Below are 17202 nucleotides of genomic sequence, written 5' to 3' on the forward strand. Positions count from 1 at the left end.
ATCAGATAAGTTGTTCGTAGATTTAGGGAAAGTAAAAGTTAGCCTAGATCATATTATTTCTTACTAGAAATGTCGGTACAAGAATTGTCAATACTACGTTTATCAATTGTGGCTTGTATATTCCTTACCTTAGAATCAACAAGTGCACCGTACGGAATATTAGCTATCCAGGGGGACGTTGACAACATTGTGACATTGGCAAGGGCTTTAGGCGCAACAACGTTTGTTTCATACCTGACTACCACTGGCTTAAACACAACGCTTGCTGGACAGGGTAAATATCGGACAAATTATCTGAATTATTATATGAATTTAATATCAGAAAGTTGAGCCAGACAATCAAAGTGTTGATGTTTGCTTAGAGAAACATTGTGTCAGGATTAAGCTTAGGGATTATATGTTAGTTGAAATGAACGATCATTACAAGATCTGCCATACATCATCATGCATGTACCATTGCAAAATTTCGATAGAATCACAATATTTTTACAGCAGAAAAAGCAGTAATGCCTCGTGAGACATCACTGTAAATATGGTTAATTGTGTAGGAATAGAACAACGATAAAAGTTAACGCACTGATTGGTTGTCTTCGGTTTTTCCTAATACGTAAATGAAGGAAACCTGGTACATAATACATAGAATACATTGATGGACATAGTACTCACATAATATGACACATGATACAATTCATACAATAACAACCCATTTCAATAATTCTTTTAGCTAAATTATTTTAGATATTAAGTAGCTTCATTACTCTTTGTATAAATTTACTTACTTTTGTTAAGAGTACCGTGTTACAAATTGAGAACATTCCTTTCATTTTGATATAAGTTGGGTTGACATAATAATAATTTGGTATATAAAGTTGTCTAAGAGCTACAACAGATACATTAGTACATTGGTATAAGTAGTGGTATTCGTCCCCAACACAGTTATTACATAGGGGACATAACCTTTCCTCGCGTGGGACTCTATTCCATCTTCCTGTTTCTATAGGAAATTTTATATTTGATGTTCTAAATTTACATATTACTTTTCGTTCATTACGATTTAGCTTTAAAAGATATGGTTCAATATTAAACTGAAATTTGAATAAGGAGTAAACTTGCCCTCGCGAGGAGGTTTCAACATCATGAAACCAACTTTGAATGAATTGATCGCATAATCTCTGCTTAATGATATTTTTCAAGCATTGTCTATTAATTGTACATGATATTTGGAAAGTCCATAAATTATTAAATCCAGTATTGTNATGCCCCGCCCGGTCACATTGTTCTGATAACGCGTTAACCAGTTGTTGCCATTTGCCTAAATGCTGAATGTTTTAAGGACTTTGGTATGTCCCGCCTTCGGAACAAATTAGCCCATCGTTGTTAACTTTACCCTTATGCTGCATGTTAAACAGGGAATAACAGTTGTTACCATTTTAATGACCTTTGAAGTCCTCTGCATGGGGCCAGAACCGAATCGATTGCCTTCCTCACCTTGGCAAACGTTCATCGTGAAAACCGAAAGTGAGTTAATGCCAAGCGAGGCGCTAGAAAACGAAGGACAACAAAAGCTTACTTACTCGAAATTACGACTTACTATCTCAAAATTTCAAGATAATAACTCAAAATTTCAAGAAAATAACTCGGAAAGTTCAAGATAATAACTCGAAATCTCGACTTAATAATTCGAAATTCCAAGATAATAATAACTGTTGAAATCAGAATCTCTTCAATCTGGATCTTTGTGTAAACCGGCAAACGTATTTGGTCTTTAATTCTTTAGCTTTATTGATTAAACTTCAAACTCATTCTGTTAACCGGCTCTGTTTCCTTGTCTTATAACTTCTTAACATTAATAAATAAACTCTCTGTGAACCGGCAACAGAACACGTTCTAGCCTAGTACAGCCCTTATCACTAGACAGGAAAGTTAACAGTTGACCAATCATTTTCAGCTCTTCCGGATATCATAATACATTATCTTTATAATATTTTTTTCATATCGATGGCGATAATTGAAATGATAAACGAATATTTCTTGTGAATATCATCTTTTTCCTATATAATTTTTGTTGGTGAAAGTTGAAAATGAGCAGAACTAGAGCAGAAAGTGATGTAGATTAAAAGAAAGAATGTTAAATACTGTACATGTATAGAGAGTATGAGACCGGGAAACCAAAGCAGGTGTATTAGTCCAGTATTAATCAATGATGTAAAATAGTTAAAGTCCAAATAATTTGGCCGGTTTGCACAAAGATCCGGACTGGGCAGAATCTGGTTAAAATAAAATCCAAAGTACATCCAACTGTGTTAAATTATTAAGCTTTAATACATTTTAAAATGCCTAAGATTTCACCAAAACTCTTCTAGATTTCAATTATAGGTCATTTGACCCTTCTATAGGGGCTTTGTGCTTTAGGCGAAACCAGTATATCTGCACTGACTATGCATGCTCAAATAAAAGAAAACAATAGAAACTAAAATATTCATCTACAGTCGAACCTCGCTATCTCAAAGTCGACGGGGTCGTGGAAAAACTTCGAGTTATCCGAGTATTCGAGTTATGCGGGTTTATAAATTTGGTATGAAATGCTGTTGGACATAGCACTAACAGTTGTTGATTTTATTAATAACCAATGCTTATAATCAATCGATGAATGATATACGTAATCAATATAACAAATACAGGTATGTAATTTTACAATAAACACGCTTACAAAAATATTGTAGAGTGATTTATTTCCGAAAAACGTACTTTCGTTTAACGCGATCAAAACGGTAGGACCATAGTGTGAATTCGTTATTAAATATGGACGGGCCTAGTGATTAAATGTTGTTTTTGACTAGGTTAGAACTTGGCAAAGTCTTTCCATGTCTGCATTTGTATTTGCAAGTCCGTCAAGTTTTACTTCTGAAGTGTTACATTTAAAAATCGAACTATCCCGCTGTGTTCGTCCTCGTACTATATAATGCGGAAATGAAAGTGCGCAAGTCTAAAACCAATTACTGTAATGGAGCTTACGGATAGTTGATTCTGTAAATGAAAACCCAAACATAATATATCGTACATGTAACTAATTAATTCATTAAAGCTAAATATGACACCTGACACCGTCTCAACTCGATGTAATCAACAGCAATTATCGTATTGTTCTTAAATCTCTCGATCGACTTTCAAAGCCATACTGGCTCCTGTAAAAACATGAACTTGTGAAGCTGTCTTAGGTTGTAATTTTAACTGTGGAACTCTTTTATGCATGACCACGCTTTGTGACCAATTTCCCGGTTTGCACTGTCGTCTGTTTGGGTGAACAACTCATTAAACGGACTCGCAGGAAGTACAGAAAACTGTTGATCAACATTGATGAAGTTTGTTTTTTATTATAAACATCATGGTTTTGACAGTCCGCACACTTTACAGTCTGAAGCATTATCGTAAAATCTTTTTACGGATTAGTCTACTCGCGAAAGATGTTGATAAACACGAATGGCGAGATGTCGTACGGTTGCATTTTATTTGCATCAGAAAATTAATAGGTGACAAAATGAAATTCGAACACTATGAGGTAGACGATGTTTTGATGTTGGATTTACGCTATTGAAACCAATATCTTACTTCGAGGTATCCGAGTTTTTCGTCTTTTCAGGGTTCGAATGATCAGAGTTTTATTTACTAAGATAAAGAAGAGACTTGGCCGGGACCGGTGAAATACTAAGATATTAACGGGGTCTTCGAGTTAAAAGAGTTCGAGATAACGAGGTTCGACTGTATTTGTATTCCTACAGCTTCGGGAGGTATAGCTCCCCTCCCTCCCCCTAAAGCCCCACCGTTGCTTCGCCCATGGACCACCTTCTGAAAATCCTTATCTTGAAATTTCGGGTTATTAAGTCGAAATTTCGAGTTATTAACATGAAAAAACTATGGGTTTTTAACATGGCCCTAATGCTCCTCCGTAGGTCCGCGCTATCGCAAAGAGGCATATTTATTTACCATTTGGTTTGGTTTGGTTGAATTTTGTATAACGTCCTATTAACAGCTAAGGTCATTTAAGGACGTGCCTCCATGTGTGTAGTGTATGCGTGCTTGCGGATCTGATGCCGACTTTAAACTACTATCTCACTGAAATACCATGTCGAAAGCACCCAGCACAGCTTTCCGCCCGGTCACATTATACTGACAACGGGTGAACCAGTTGTTGCCATTCCCCTTAATGCTGAACGTTAAGCAGGGAATAACAACTGCCATTTTTAAGGACTTTAGTATGTCCCGGCCTGGGGACAGAACCCATTGCCTACCTCACATGGGCGAACGCCAAAAGTGGGGTGTTGCCGAGCAAGGCGCTAGTAGTAAATGAAAGGTAGTCAGTTGTAGAAAGTAGAAAAAAAGATAAAGATCCCAAATATTGCAATGGGTGCAGCAGATTTATTTTGGTTGCTTTTTGTGTCTCAGATAGAGGACACAAAAGCAAATCCCCAATTCTGCAGGGGGTTCCAAAAAACTGTCTCCAGTTCACATACTCTATTGCATACATGTCTTACATATATGGAAGCACGTTAATAGTACGTTAAACCAAATAAAAATAAATCTTGTCAAACCAAGAATGTTTTCAATAAGAGCACACCTCCCTAACCCAGTCATACTTTTTTGAAATGGAAAGAGCTGTCCTTCTTAGGACAGTGAGGTAAACAGACTAAAAATAATGGTTTGATTTTATCAGATAGAGGAAATATTGATTTATTTAGTCGATGTTGACACCAAATTGTACGATAAGGAACACGGAACCATGAAATATTAAAGTACCGTTTGTGATCAAAATTGAGTTGGCATTGTGGAATGCTTTATATATATGTATTATTTATTGGTACATGTATATTATGTCAGTCGACATTATACGACCTTACTTGTTGCAACAGTATAAGGACAATTAACTGCACTGTGTTCTGATACATGTAAAGGCAACTCTGTATATAGAACAGGTGATGATAAGGATTTTGTTTTACCAGGGCCATTCACTGTGTTCGTGCCAACAAACGATGCTTTTGAAAATCTTTCTGATGACATGAAAGATAACTTTAATGATACTGAATTCGCAAGGACTACACTTAAATATCACATTACTTCCGGTCGCCATTACAAGTCGGAGTTTCAAGACGAAGAAATTCTGATCAGCCAGGATAAAGATTTGCCTATCAGAATTAATCTCTATAAGGGAGGCACGGTAAGGACAATGTATCTTTTTAAAATGTACACTTGATAATGTTGAGCAGTATAATCGAAATAGACAATGAAGCAGTATTTTTATCAACATAATGAATATGTCTAAATATTTGAAAACATCTATTAAAAATTTGCCTCGCGATTTTCTGTGGCTTTATGACATTCATTTGAAAGTATGATGAGTTTGAGGAATGTATCTGAACCTTGTACAACACTAATGCAACGAATGACCTTTGCATTGAAAGCAGGATTAGGATTGTCGACAGTTTGTGGTCCTGCAACACTGCTATTTCTATATTGCTTACCAACTGGAATATATCATGTGTTGATCTTGACGTTAAGATTATTCTTCGTTTGTGCATTGTCTATCACTGACAACTAAAACCGCGAATGTTCCCATTAAACTAATCATTCCTTCCCTTTCGTAAAATCTTTGGTCCTGGTACAGTTGTGTCACGTCAAACGCACCAAAAATAGTGTGCGCACATAGCGCATACATCGTGCACGCACCGTCCGCACAACTTTCGTTCGCCCGGTTGTGCGCTTCTTTCCGCACAACTGTGCGATTTGGTACAATTTGTTGATCAATATTACGAAATAAAAACATACGGAAGGCGTGTATGCAAAAATGTACAATATACAAATGTATATATATTAATTTCTCATCACAGCAATTAAGATTATGTACAGTTTTACAGTGTGTGTTACACAGCATTACAGTGACCGTTACATTGTCAGGAATGGGTTTGGCTCCAAGGTAACAGAACAGTTAAAGAAGATATTGATGAGGTGGCCAGAGTTTTACCTGGCCTGTGCCTGACACAGAGCGCTGATATATGAAACCGTATGACCATTATAAAAACGCAACTGAACGCTAAGAATTTGTTGTATTCGGTTTGGTCTATAGCGCCCCTTCGCCTGGATTTTCACACCTCGACGAGCTACGTAAGTGCCCCAGGTGAGGTAAACTACGGTCCAGGTACTTGTACAAAGTGGCTTTGTTTACCTATATATGGGACCTTGTCCATGTTTGTTGTACATTTTTCATGTGTCGATTCAGGAAAACATCATTTCTAAATATAAAAAAGTCTAGATAGAAAGATAAGCTTAAAGATGTAGATAGAATATTGAAACATACTTAAAAAATCAATTTTGTATGTTTAAACACGAAACCGTATATATTGTTAAGCCATTCCTCAATTTACTCCAACCACGAAAATTATCGCACAACGACAGTCCACACACTGTGCAGACATCTTGCGCACACCGCACATCGTGTAACGTTGTGCGATCCCACAACTATACCTTTGCTTAGTTTTAACCTTTCGAGTAAGGGCCACTTAAACTATTCTTTGAGTTGCCAAACTTTCAATGCATGTCAATGTTTGAACGGTACCCTGACTAATTACAGGGCTATTTTTCTTTTCGCGTAACTTCTGGACTGTTGAATCCTGTGACTGTATGCATAATGTCACATATTGTATATTTGGCTCAGATAATATGAAATTAACAAAATTTATATCAAATATGCATACATTATTTTTGGACTATAACCTCTAATCAAAATACAAGGTACAGATTTGACTAATGTTAAACAATAATCTATCACTACGATTATTTGTCAAATTAATTAAGCTACATTTTGTACGACATGTTTCATTGTTCAAACGAAGTATTTGCTTAAACGTGATGTGGTGAGGTGGTATACACCTTGTAAATGTGTCGATTTGAAGGCACGGTAGTCTAGTGGTAGGACGCCGGGCTCGTGACCAAAGAGTTGCGGGTTCGAGTCACGTCACGGCACTATGTTGTATCCTTGGACAAGATACTTTACTCCGCTTGTTCCAGTCTACTCAGCTGTAAATGTGTACGTGGTTGGGTAGTGCTAGAATTGTAGAATACTAGCTGTGAGCGCCGAAATAGCAGCATCGGCTGTATACTCCGCAGGGAGTAAGAAAAGATATTGGCTGGTTGCAAAGGCCCTATAACCACGGATAATAATTTGTGAACCGCTTGAAGACGACCTACGAACTATATATAATTATAATTATTATTATAAATATTGCACTAGAACCAATAGAAAAGAATAACAAAGTTCAGTATATCTAGGCATAGTTTTATATTATCTATTGTGTCAATATACATTTTTGAGGTTCTGACGGCTTCCGGATGTGCTGTGTCCCTTACCGACATCAATGCCACAAATGGAGTGCTGCACTTGGTGGATCGCGTCATGGTGATGACCCCAGAGTTTGGAAGTGTTTCCGGACTTTTGAGCTTTCCAATATTCCGTTTCATGTATTATGGGATGATAGATGGAAACATGACGGGGCTTCTTTCAGGTATGGATACACTTCAAGTATGGGTATGGATAAAAGGTCAGGTATGGGACACTTTTAAATGGATACACTTCAAGTATGGATACACGTTCAGGTATATATAGACTTGCAGGTATATATACACTTTGAAACATGGATACACATTCTTGTATGGTTATTTGGTTTGGCATTGTTAGGTTTTATTTGGTCAATTAAAGACGATGCTCCATATGCGTAATGTATGCCGTCTTGAATGTATGTGTGCTGGCTGTGGTATATTGTTGTACTTGTTTCCTAGCAATAGCGCTGAGCTGATGCCGACTTTAGAGTGTAACTGTTCAGGTAAAGAACTGCTTTCAGATATAGATACGCTTTCATGTATCGATACATTCTCAGGTATGAACACAACTTCAAATATAGATAAAAGTTCCGGTACGAATACACGTTTAGGTATTCATACCATTTGTGGTTTGTATACACTTTTAGGTAAGTCTGATATGGATACAGTATTATAATGGGTAATGAACGTAATAAGACAGGGACATTTTGTTCAGGCCCAATAATTACTTTCACTGATAGTACATGTTAGTTTTATTTTCATGACAAATCAAACATCTTTAGAACTGTTTTTGATATCGAATGCTCTTTTTCAATTGTGTGTGTTTTGCTTTTTTGTGACTTTAAGAACAAATAACTCATTGTGCATCAACGCTTCTGTTTATTTGTAATATTTGATTTTATTTCAACACCTATGTTTACCTTTTTGAAGGACATGCTCCTATCACAGTGTTTGCTCCTAACGATGCAGCCTTCCAAAAGCTTCCTCCAGACCAGTTCAAGAAATTATACAAGAATGGCACTGCAATTCGACGTGAGTATCATTTTGGGCACAGTAGTGAGGTGTTTGTGGATTGCTGTGATCTGTTTGGAAGAGAGTGGGGTGTCATATGTGTCTTTTAAGGTTGTTGTGTTTTGAAGCCGTAGATGATTTGATGAGATGATTTGATGTGGGTATTCTGGCAGCTGTAGATGCTTTGATGTGGGTGTTCTGACAGCTGTAAATGAGTTGATGTAGGTGTTCTGGCAGCTGTAGATGATTTGATGTGTGTGTTCTGGCAGCTGTATATGATTTGATGTAGGTGTTCTGACAGCTATAGACGATTTGGTGTGGGTGTTCTGGCAGCTGTATATGATTTGGTGTGTGTGTTCCGGCCGCTGTAGATGATTTGATGTGGGTGTTCTGACAGCTGTAGACGATTTGATGTGTGTGTTCTGGCAGCTGTAGACGATTTGATGTGTGTGTTCTAGCAGCTATAGACGATTTGATGTGGGTGTTCTGGCAGCTGTATATGATTTGATGTGTGTGTTCCGGCCGCTGTAGATGATTTGATGTGTGTGTTCTGGCAGCTATAGATGATTTGATGCAGGTGTTTTGGCAGCAGTAGATGATATGGTGTGGGCGTTCTGGCAGCTGTAGATTATTTGATGTGTGTGTTCTGGCAGCTGTAAATGATTTGATGTGGGTGTTCTGGGAGCTGTAGATGATTTGATGTTGTGGATGTTCTGGCAGCTGTAGATGAAATTGATGCTGTGGGTGTTCTGGCAGCTGTATATGATTTGATGTTGTGGGTGTTCTGGCAGCTGTATATGATTTGATGTTTGTGGTGTTCTGGCAGCTGAAGATTATTTGATGTGTGTGTTCTGGCAGCTGTGGATGATTTGATGTAGGTGTTCTGGCAGCTGTATATGATTTGATGTTGTGGGTGTTCTGGCAGCTGTAGATGATTTGATGCTGTGAGTGTTCTGGCAGCTGTATATGATTTGATGTTTGTGGTGTTCTGGCAGCTGTAGATGATTTAATGTGTGTGTTCTGGCAGCTGTGGATGATTTGATGTAGGTGTTCTGGCAGCTGTATATGATTTGATGTTGTGGGTGTTCTGGAAGCTGTAGATGATTTGATGTTTGTGGTGTTCTGGCAGCTGAAGATTATTTGATGTGTGTGTTCTGGCAGCTGTGGATGATTTGATGTGGGTGTTCTGGCAGCTGTAGATGATTTGATGTGGTTGTTCCGGCAGGTGTAGATGGTTTGATGTTGTTGGTGTTCTGACAGCTGTATATGATTTGATGTTGTGGGTGCTCTGGCAACTGTAGATGATTTGGTGCGGGTGTTCTGGCAGCTGTAGATGATTTGGTGTGGGCATTCTTGCAGCTGTAGATGATTTGGTGTGAGTGTTTCGGCAGCTGTAGATGATTTGGTGTGGGCGTTCTGGCAGCTGAAGATGATTTGATGTGGTTGTTCCGGAAGCTGTAGATGAATTGGTGTGGGTGTTCTGGCAGCTGTAGATGATTTGGTGTGGGTGTTTTGGCAGCTGTAGATGATTTGATGTGGGCGTTCTTGCAGCTGTAGATGATTTCGTGTGGGTGTTTCGGCAGCTGTAGACGATTTGGTGGGGGCGTTCTGGCAGCTGTAGATGATTTGAGGTGGGCGTTTCGGCAGCTGTAGACGATTTGGTGTGGGCGTTCTGGCAGCTGTAGATGATTTGAGGTGGGCGTTTCGGCAGCTGTAGACGATTTGGTGTGGGCGTTCTGGCAGCTCTTGATGATTTGGTGTGTGTGTTCTGGCAGCTCTAGATGATTTGGTGTGGGCGTTCTGGCAGCTGTAGATGATTTGGTGTGGTTGTTTCGGCAGCTGTAGATGATTTGATGTACAATGTAGGTGTTCTGGCAGCTGTAGATGATTTGATGTTGGTGTTCTGGCAGCTGTTGATGATTTGGTGTGGGTGTTCTGGCAGCTGTAGATGATTTGGTGTGGGTATTCTGGCAGCTGTAGATGATTTGGTTTGAGTGTATCGGCAGCTGTAGATGATTTGGTGTGGGCGTTCTGGCAGCTGAAGATGATTCGATGTGGGTGTTCCGGCAGCTGTAGATGATTTGGTGTGGGTGTTCTGACAGCTGTATATGATTTGATGTTGTGGGTGTTCTGACAGCTGTAGATGATTTGGTGTGGGTGTTTCGGTAGCTGTAGATGATTTGATGTTGGCGTTCTGGCAGCTGTAGATGATTTGGTGTGGGTGTCTCGGCAGCTGTAGACGATTTGGTGTGGGCTTTCTGGCAGCTGTAGATGATTTGATGTGGGCGTTTCGGCAGCTGTAGACGATTTGGTGTGGGCGTTCTGGCAGCTCTAGATTATTTGGTGTGGGCGTTCTGGCAGCTGTAGATGATTTGGTGTGGTTGTTTCGGCAGCTGTAGATGATTTGATGTAGGTGTTCTGGCAGCTGTAGATGATTTGATGTGGGTGTTCTGGCAGCTGTAGATGATTTGATGTGGTTGTTTCGGCAGCTGTAGATGATTTGGTGTGTGTGTTCTGACAGCTGTAGATGATTTGATGTGGGCGTTCTGGCAGCTGTAGATGATTTGATGTAGGTGTTCTGGCAGCTGTAGATGATTTGGTGTGTGTGTTCTGGCAGCTCTAGATGATTTGGTGTGGGTGTTTCGGCAGATTTGGTGTGTGTGTTCTGGCAGCTGTAGATGATTTGATGTGGGTGTTCCGGCAGCTGTTGATGGTTTGGTGTGAATGTTCTCGCAGCTGTTGATGATTTGATGTGGGTGTTCTGACAGCTGTAGATGATTTGATGTGGGTGTTCTGACAGCTGTAGATGATTTGATGTGTGTGTTCGGCAGCTGTTGATGATTTGGTGTGAGTGTTCTCGCAGCTGTTGATGATTTGATGTGGATGTTCTATAAGTGGGAAGCTGATAGTGTTTTGTAGGTGGTGGTTAGTTTTGTCTGTGCAATGGTGCGGAGGTTTGACGTACTGTCTGTTGGAGGCGATGGTGATTGTTTACTCAAATAAGACTGTTGGGTAGGTGAATGGTTAACGGCAAATAAAGTAAGGGCAATATCAATTGTTTGGGAGGCCTTATATGTTTATATGGCATTTATTTCAAAAATAATGTAATATCAGGAGTATGTGTACGTTTGGTTAGGAGTCAAACAGGGCCATATGAAGACAGGTGCCACCACCGGAAGGAGAAATTAGGTCAAAAAGAATATTGTCGGTGAAAGGTTACTGATAAGGAGGCACAGTAGTCTAGTTATAGGATGTCAGGCTCATGACCGTAGGGTTTGCCGGTTGGAGTCACGTCACGGCACTGTGTTGTACATATATCTTTGGCAAGCTACTTTACTAGGCTTGTGCCAGTCTACTTAGCTGTAAATGAGGTCGTGGTTGTGCAGTGCTAGATTTGTTTACAGTGAGTTAAGAAAGATACCGACTGGTTGCAAAGGCAATATAACGTCGGATGATAATTTGTGAACCGCTTTAAGACGACTTACGAACTAGATTGTGATAAAGGGGTATATAAGAACTTCGAATTATTATTATTATAAAGAAATAATTCAGGACAAAGATCTGCGACTGAAGTACAAGGGTAATGTTTACAGATATGCTTCAGCAATTTTATACGACATGGAAATATTCTTAATTGTGTAAGTCTGTATGCAGTCATGATGAAGCCATACATAGATAAATAATAAATAGCGTAGAATTTCTATACAAACTTTACAACTTAGTGTTGTTTAACGTTAGTTGTACACCTGAAACAGTTCATTTAACTAGTGTTACCTCCCGTTTTACAGTCTTTATATTTAACTAGTGCTACCTCCCGTTTCACAGTCTTTACGATACTAGTAAAACGTAAGTGTCGGGTTATCAATTTTATCAATCAATTCCCATCACAACATTTTTAAAACAAACATGAAATGAATGGTCCTGGATGGTATTCCAGAGGCCAAAATATGATAGACCTTAAACATAACGACCGCTTACAAATTCAGAAAATCGTATCTTCAAATTCCCGATGTTGTCTAAATTTCACCAAAAGGGCAAAACAATATCAAACAATAAAATGCTGTTTGAAAATAAGGACATGCTTTGCATTGATTTATGAGACTTGCTTGTGTTTCGTTTAAATAAGGCAGTTGTAACGCTATGCAAATGAGAGTAAAACCATAATTTCCAGGAATGATGAGAAACCACATTGTTCGTGGGACCTTCTTCACTGCCGGTATGTACAACGGCGAACCACTCAATACTATGGAAGGACAGACGTTGAACGTGGCAATGACAAACGGTAACTAACTAAAAATAAATCCCAGGGCTGTTTTCGTTTATTGTGATCCAAACGGTTGGACGAGAGTTGTTCGTTTATGAAATGTGGTCAGACCTAGTAATCTAATACTGCTTTCATGCGAGCCTTGACAAAGCCTTGTAAGGCCTGCCTTTTTTTTTTAATACTTGCAATGTTACATTTAAAAACAGACAAACTAGTTGTTCCGCATAAACGAACAGGTCCTAGGTGTTTAGATAAGTATTGAATAATTCCTTTGTATTTTGAGATTTGCAGCGGTTAATTGTGATTACATGTATGTCGTTGCAAACTGAGTTTAATTTGCGATGCTGAGCCAAGTGATAGAGGTTCTATTTGACAGAGTTAAGCAAAAGCTAAGTTGTCAAGCTGTTTTCAGCACACAGGGCCTGAAGAAACAAAAAAGGCCATGAAACATGACTGGATATATTTTAACTTAAGCTGGTATTGACCACTCTAGACCAAGGGGATGAAAGGTAAATATGAAGGGTGTTTTCTTCGTTTGGGGCCAAAACGGGATGTGTGCGCCATTTGTTACCGGGGTTCACAATCACAACTAAGATCCGGTGTATTCTTTGGATACGTTTATAAGTCCACTATTAAAAACCCTGTTGACAAAACAAATACAACATATAAATCTTACATGCAACCGAACATACCCCACATACTTGCATACATAACATAGAAAAGGGAAATAACTCTATTGACAAATGCTATTTTATATTATATATCTATTTTACCTTATCAAATGTACATATACAATGATATTTTTTGATATACTAATTTCTAAATCTGTAACTTGAATGTATGTATTCAGTTATTTTTTCCAAAAAGTTATAAATTCATTCTTTAAACAATTACATAAATGTCATTACTATAAAACCTATACTTTACTATTGCAAATTACTCATACACACTTTTAAAATTCCAGATACATTCTATAGATAGAAATATAGTAATATACACATTAAAACACTCTAGACCTATTGAACACTCACTCCACAGCTATGGTGTGGAGGTTTCCCTCAATTCCTCTCAATTAGTTCGATTTGAAGTTCAACCAGGAGCTATACACTAATATAATATAAATATCCCTTATAAATAATTTGACCATTATGAATATAATGTCAATTCGTAGGAGGTTAAATTAACAAAAAGACTTATCTTTACATACTCAATTTCACCTTGACTTTGAACAAGACAAAATGTCAAGTACTTTTAGATTGAAAAAGATAAAATTACATAGCCACAATTGAATTACAAAAAAGGTATAATCCCTACATTTTCTGTTATATAAGATGAACAAAAACCTGTTAAACAAATAGAGTAAAAACTTATTAGCTAACGACTTTTGACTTTTTCCCCAAATTCAAACTAAAAATGTAAGTCTTTCATATCAGCTGGTCAGGAGCAAAGTCTCCAAGTTGGCCAAAACCTTTACACATGTAAACTGAGTTATCCGTCCTGACCAATCATATGACCCGTCCTTAGTCAGGTGTTATAACAACTCACTCACTCACTCGTATGCACACACAGGTAAGAACATGTAACATACACAGGAAGATTCATTAAAGGTCCTTACACTATCTTTCACACCAGACAACATATGCATTTACAAAAAAATGTAAAACAAAACATAATACCTACAATATGTATATAAGTAACAATTAATAACAATACAAAATATATGCCCTATAATAAAAAGTATACTCCCCCCTCAACAATTTAAATGATCTCCGCATCATTTACGGTACATGACTACTGCTGATAATCACTAGGAGGTAGTCCAATGCAGTTTGTGGAAGGTCTTTTAGGGTTCCTGATTTGGCCAACTCCTGTATGTATGTAGCCCTGATAAGCCAATCTGGTTTCCTCTCGACAACCTCTTGCTGGTTCAATACATAATCTCCTGAAGCTTGCCAAGCGGGCACCCATCTGTTTCTAGTGGATTTCCCTGGGAGTCGGTACTGGAACTGTTACCACAGGACCGGTATTCACAGCCTCATCTGACGGTGCCAAGTCCTCCTGAGGTAGAATGAGAGCACTATCCTCTCTGTCGGATGTCCGATCGTCATCGCTACTCTCACTACCTCCAACTTCAGGGTCGATCGGGGCGTCATCCTCAGCCCCTGAAGTTACTGTGTCCTCATCAGCATTTGTGACCTCAAGGGTACTTGTTGGGGGCGCCTGTCACATTTACTGGTGGATCAGCTACACAGTACACATCCTCATCCGTATCATCCTCAGTTTCCAGTCCACTCCTGTCGTCATCATCATCATCATTATCCGATTTCCTTCTAATTCGTTTGAACTTGTCCTTTTTCATCGTCTGTACCGGGTCATTCTCCAGAACAGTTTCTGTCAGTCCAAGATCACCCACCGGTAACAGTAGGTTACGGTGTAGAGTTCTGGGACGACCACTTCCTGTCTCTGGCGTTGACTCTAAACACAGGTACTTCTGGGTTAGGTCGCTCCTGTACTATGTAGACTGTGTCCTCCCATTTGTCAGCAAGCTTGTGTTTTTCGTCATGAACAAGCTTCTTGACCAAAACGCGGTCACCACATTCCACAGTAGCTCCTCTTACCCATCGATCGAATATTTCTTTCTGCCTCTTCTTGGCCTTCCCGGATATCCTGCTCACCAACTCATAGGACTCCTTTAAACGTGTCCTTAATTCACCCATATACCTAGAATGGCTCTGATGTTCCTCTCCTCTGGGAATACCGAAGGCCAAGTCCACTGGCAATCTGGGTTGTCTTCCAAACATTAGCAGGAATGGGCTGTACCGAGTGTGTTCATTCTTGGGCACACAGATGAGCAAATATGGGTATATTGTTAAAATACAAAGATGATCTACCTAAAACTGGTATGATCATTCTGGACTAAGAGAATTAAGCGTTATTTAAATGAAACAATCGGCGAGAATGATGGGGCCCTGTAAAGAAAAGTTTAGGTTAAGATTTAAAAGACTTCATCTGAACTACTGTTGAAATTAAATTTTACTAAACAGATTTGTCATATGATTTATAGGGTGTATAAGATATATCAAGTAAGCAAGAACATTTCAACTTCTCTAGTCTAGTCACAAATCACAAAGCAAAATAAACAGAGGAGCGATTCAGGCCACGAGGGCCTTTTTATTTCCATTTCCAAGCACTTGTATTTTGAACTTTGTAACACTTGTTGTATTTATAAAAAGTGAATAACTATGTTGACAATAACAACCAACATCCTATATGTCTCATACAGTTAAGCCAAACATGAGAGGGAATCTACATGTGTACATGTCAACGTGGAACGTTCGACCTTTAGATAATAGCATCCAACTTTGGACGATCATGCATGTTATCTATTATTATTATCAACGCTAAATTAGAAATACATTTGGGTTTATTGAGTGAACTACTTGTCTCATAGCACTGGGAATATATAACAACCTAAAGAGTGGTGAAGCCACCTTACACATTATGTTGATACCATCCTAAGTGATGTTAAGGGGACGTAATCCAATTTACCCTAACACGATCTGTGGATACCATCCCAGCATAATTTTAGCTATCAAAGCGACGCAATCAATTTTACCTTATGATCCAGGCCTTTTTCGTTTATCACTATCCAAGCGGTTGAACCGGTTTGACCAGAGTTGTTTTCAAACGATCCCTGACAAAGCCTTGAAAGGCCTGCATAAACATTTTCAGGTCCGCCAGGGTCAGCACCCAAGAATGTTACATTTGATTGTTCCGCATACACGAACAGGCCACATGTCCAAATGTGGACACCATCCAATAGGATGTTAGCTGATAAAGGGACGTTATCAAAATACCCTAAACAAACTAACACAGTATTTTCGGAGGCGATCTGAAATTATATTTTCTGTAAAAGAAAGTAAATCATTTACATTGTAACCATGTGTTTATCTATCTCCTAGGAAATGTCACAGTCAATGACGCTCCATTGGTCATACCCGACTGGACATGCTCTAATGGCGTCGCACACGTAACCGCCACCGTTTTTATGCCCCCAGGACTTCTAGAGTCGTTGACTGACGACGATGTTCGCTAAAAAAGAAACTAACGGCATAAAACAGCAAGTGAGATGAACATTTAAACAGGTTTTTTTTTATTACAATAAATGTTAATCGATATTCGGTCTTTTTGAAATACCAACAAATCAATGATTTTTTTGCAAAATAAAACTTTGTTGATATTTTATAAGTGTTTTTATACTTAGATATTGCAGTTTTCGCGGTTGTTTATTATGGTATTTTTGTTCTCCTACAATCTCATATGTAAGACCAGTTAAAAAAAATACACACTTTACTAACAAAAAATATTATATGAATGCCGTGTTAGTTTCATAGGGCCATCACAAATTTTTTGTTGATGTAACGTGTGTAATATCAATCCGGAAATGACGTCACCATCGAATAGGAACAATCAATATGACGTCACGTCATTGTGAAGCGGACGCAATTGTCATCGTTTCAGATCTCTATTACATAGTTTTCTTTGTATTATGATACTAG

The 17202-nt window shown here is 38.6% G+C and overlaps 1 protein-coding gene across 1 annotated transcript; it reads left to right on the plus strand.

Annotated features, from left to right (window-relative positions):
• LOC110443308 (transforming growth factor-beta-induced protein ig-h3-like) lies at positions 1-16838 on the plus strand. Its single transcript, XM_021487455.1, has 6 exons — positions 1-274; positions 4998-5212; positions 7364-7553; positions 8299-8400; positions 12551-12661; positions 16606-16838. Exons 1-6 carry the CDS (start codon positions 70-72, stop codon positions 16737-16739), a joined length of 957 nt encoding a protein of 318 aa, XP_021343130.1. The 5' UTR covers positions 1-69; the 3' UTR covers positions 16740-16838.
• Positions 16839-17202: the final 364 nt, after the last annotated feature.

Source organism: Mizuhopecten yessoensis, unplaced genomic scaffold, assembly GCF_002113885.1.
Source record: "Mizuhopecten yessoensis strain PY_sf001 unplaced genomic scaffold, ASM211388v2 scaffold716339, whole genome shotgun sequence".
Classification (NCBI taxonomy): Eukaryota; Metazoa; Mollusca; class Bivalvia; order Pectinida; family Pectinidae; genus Mizuhopecten; species Mizuhopecten yessoensis.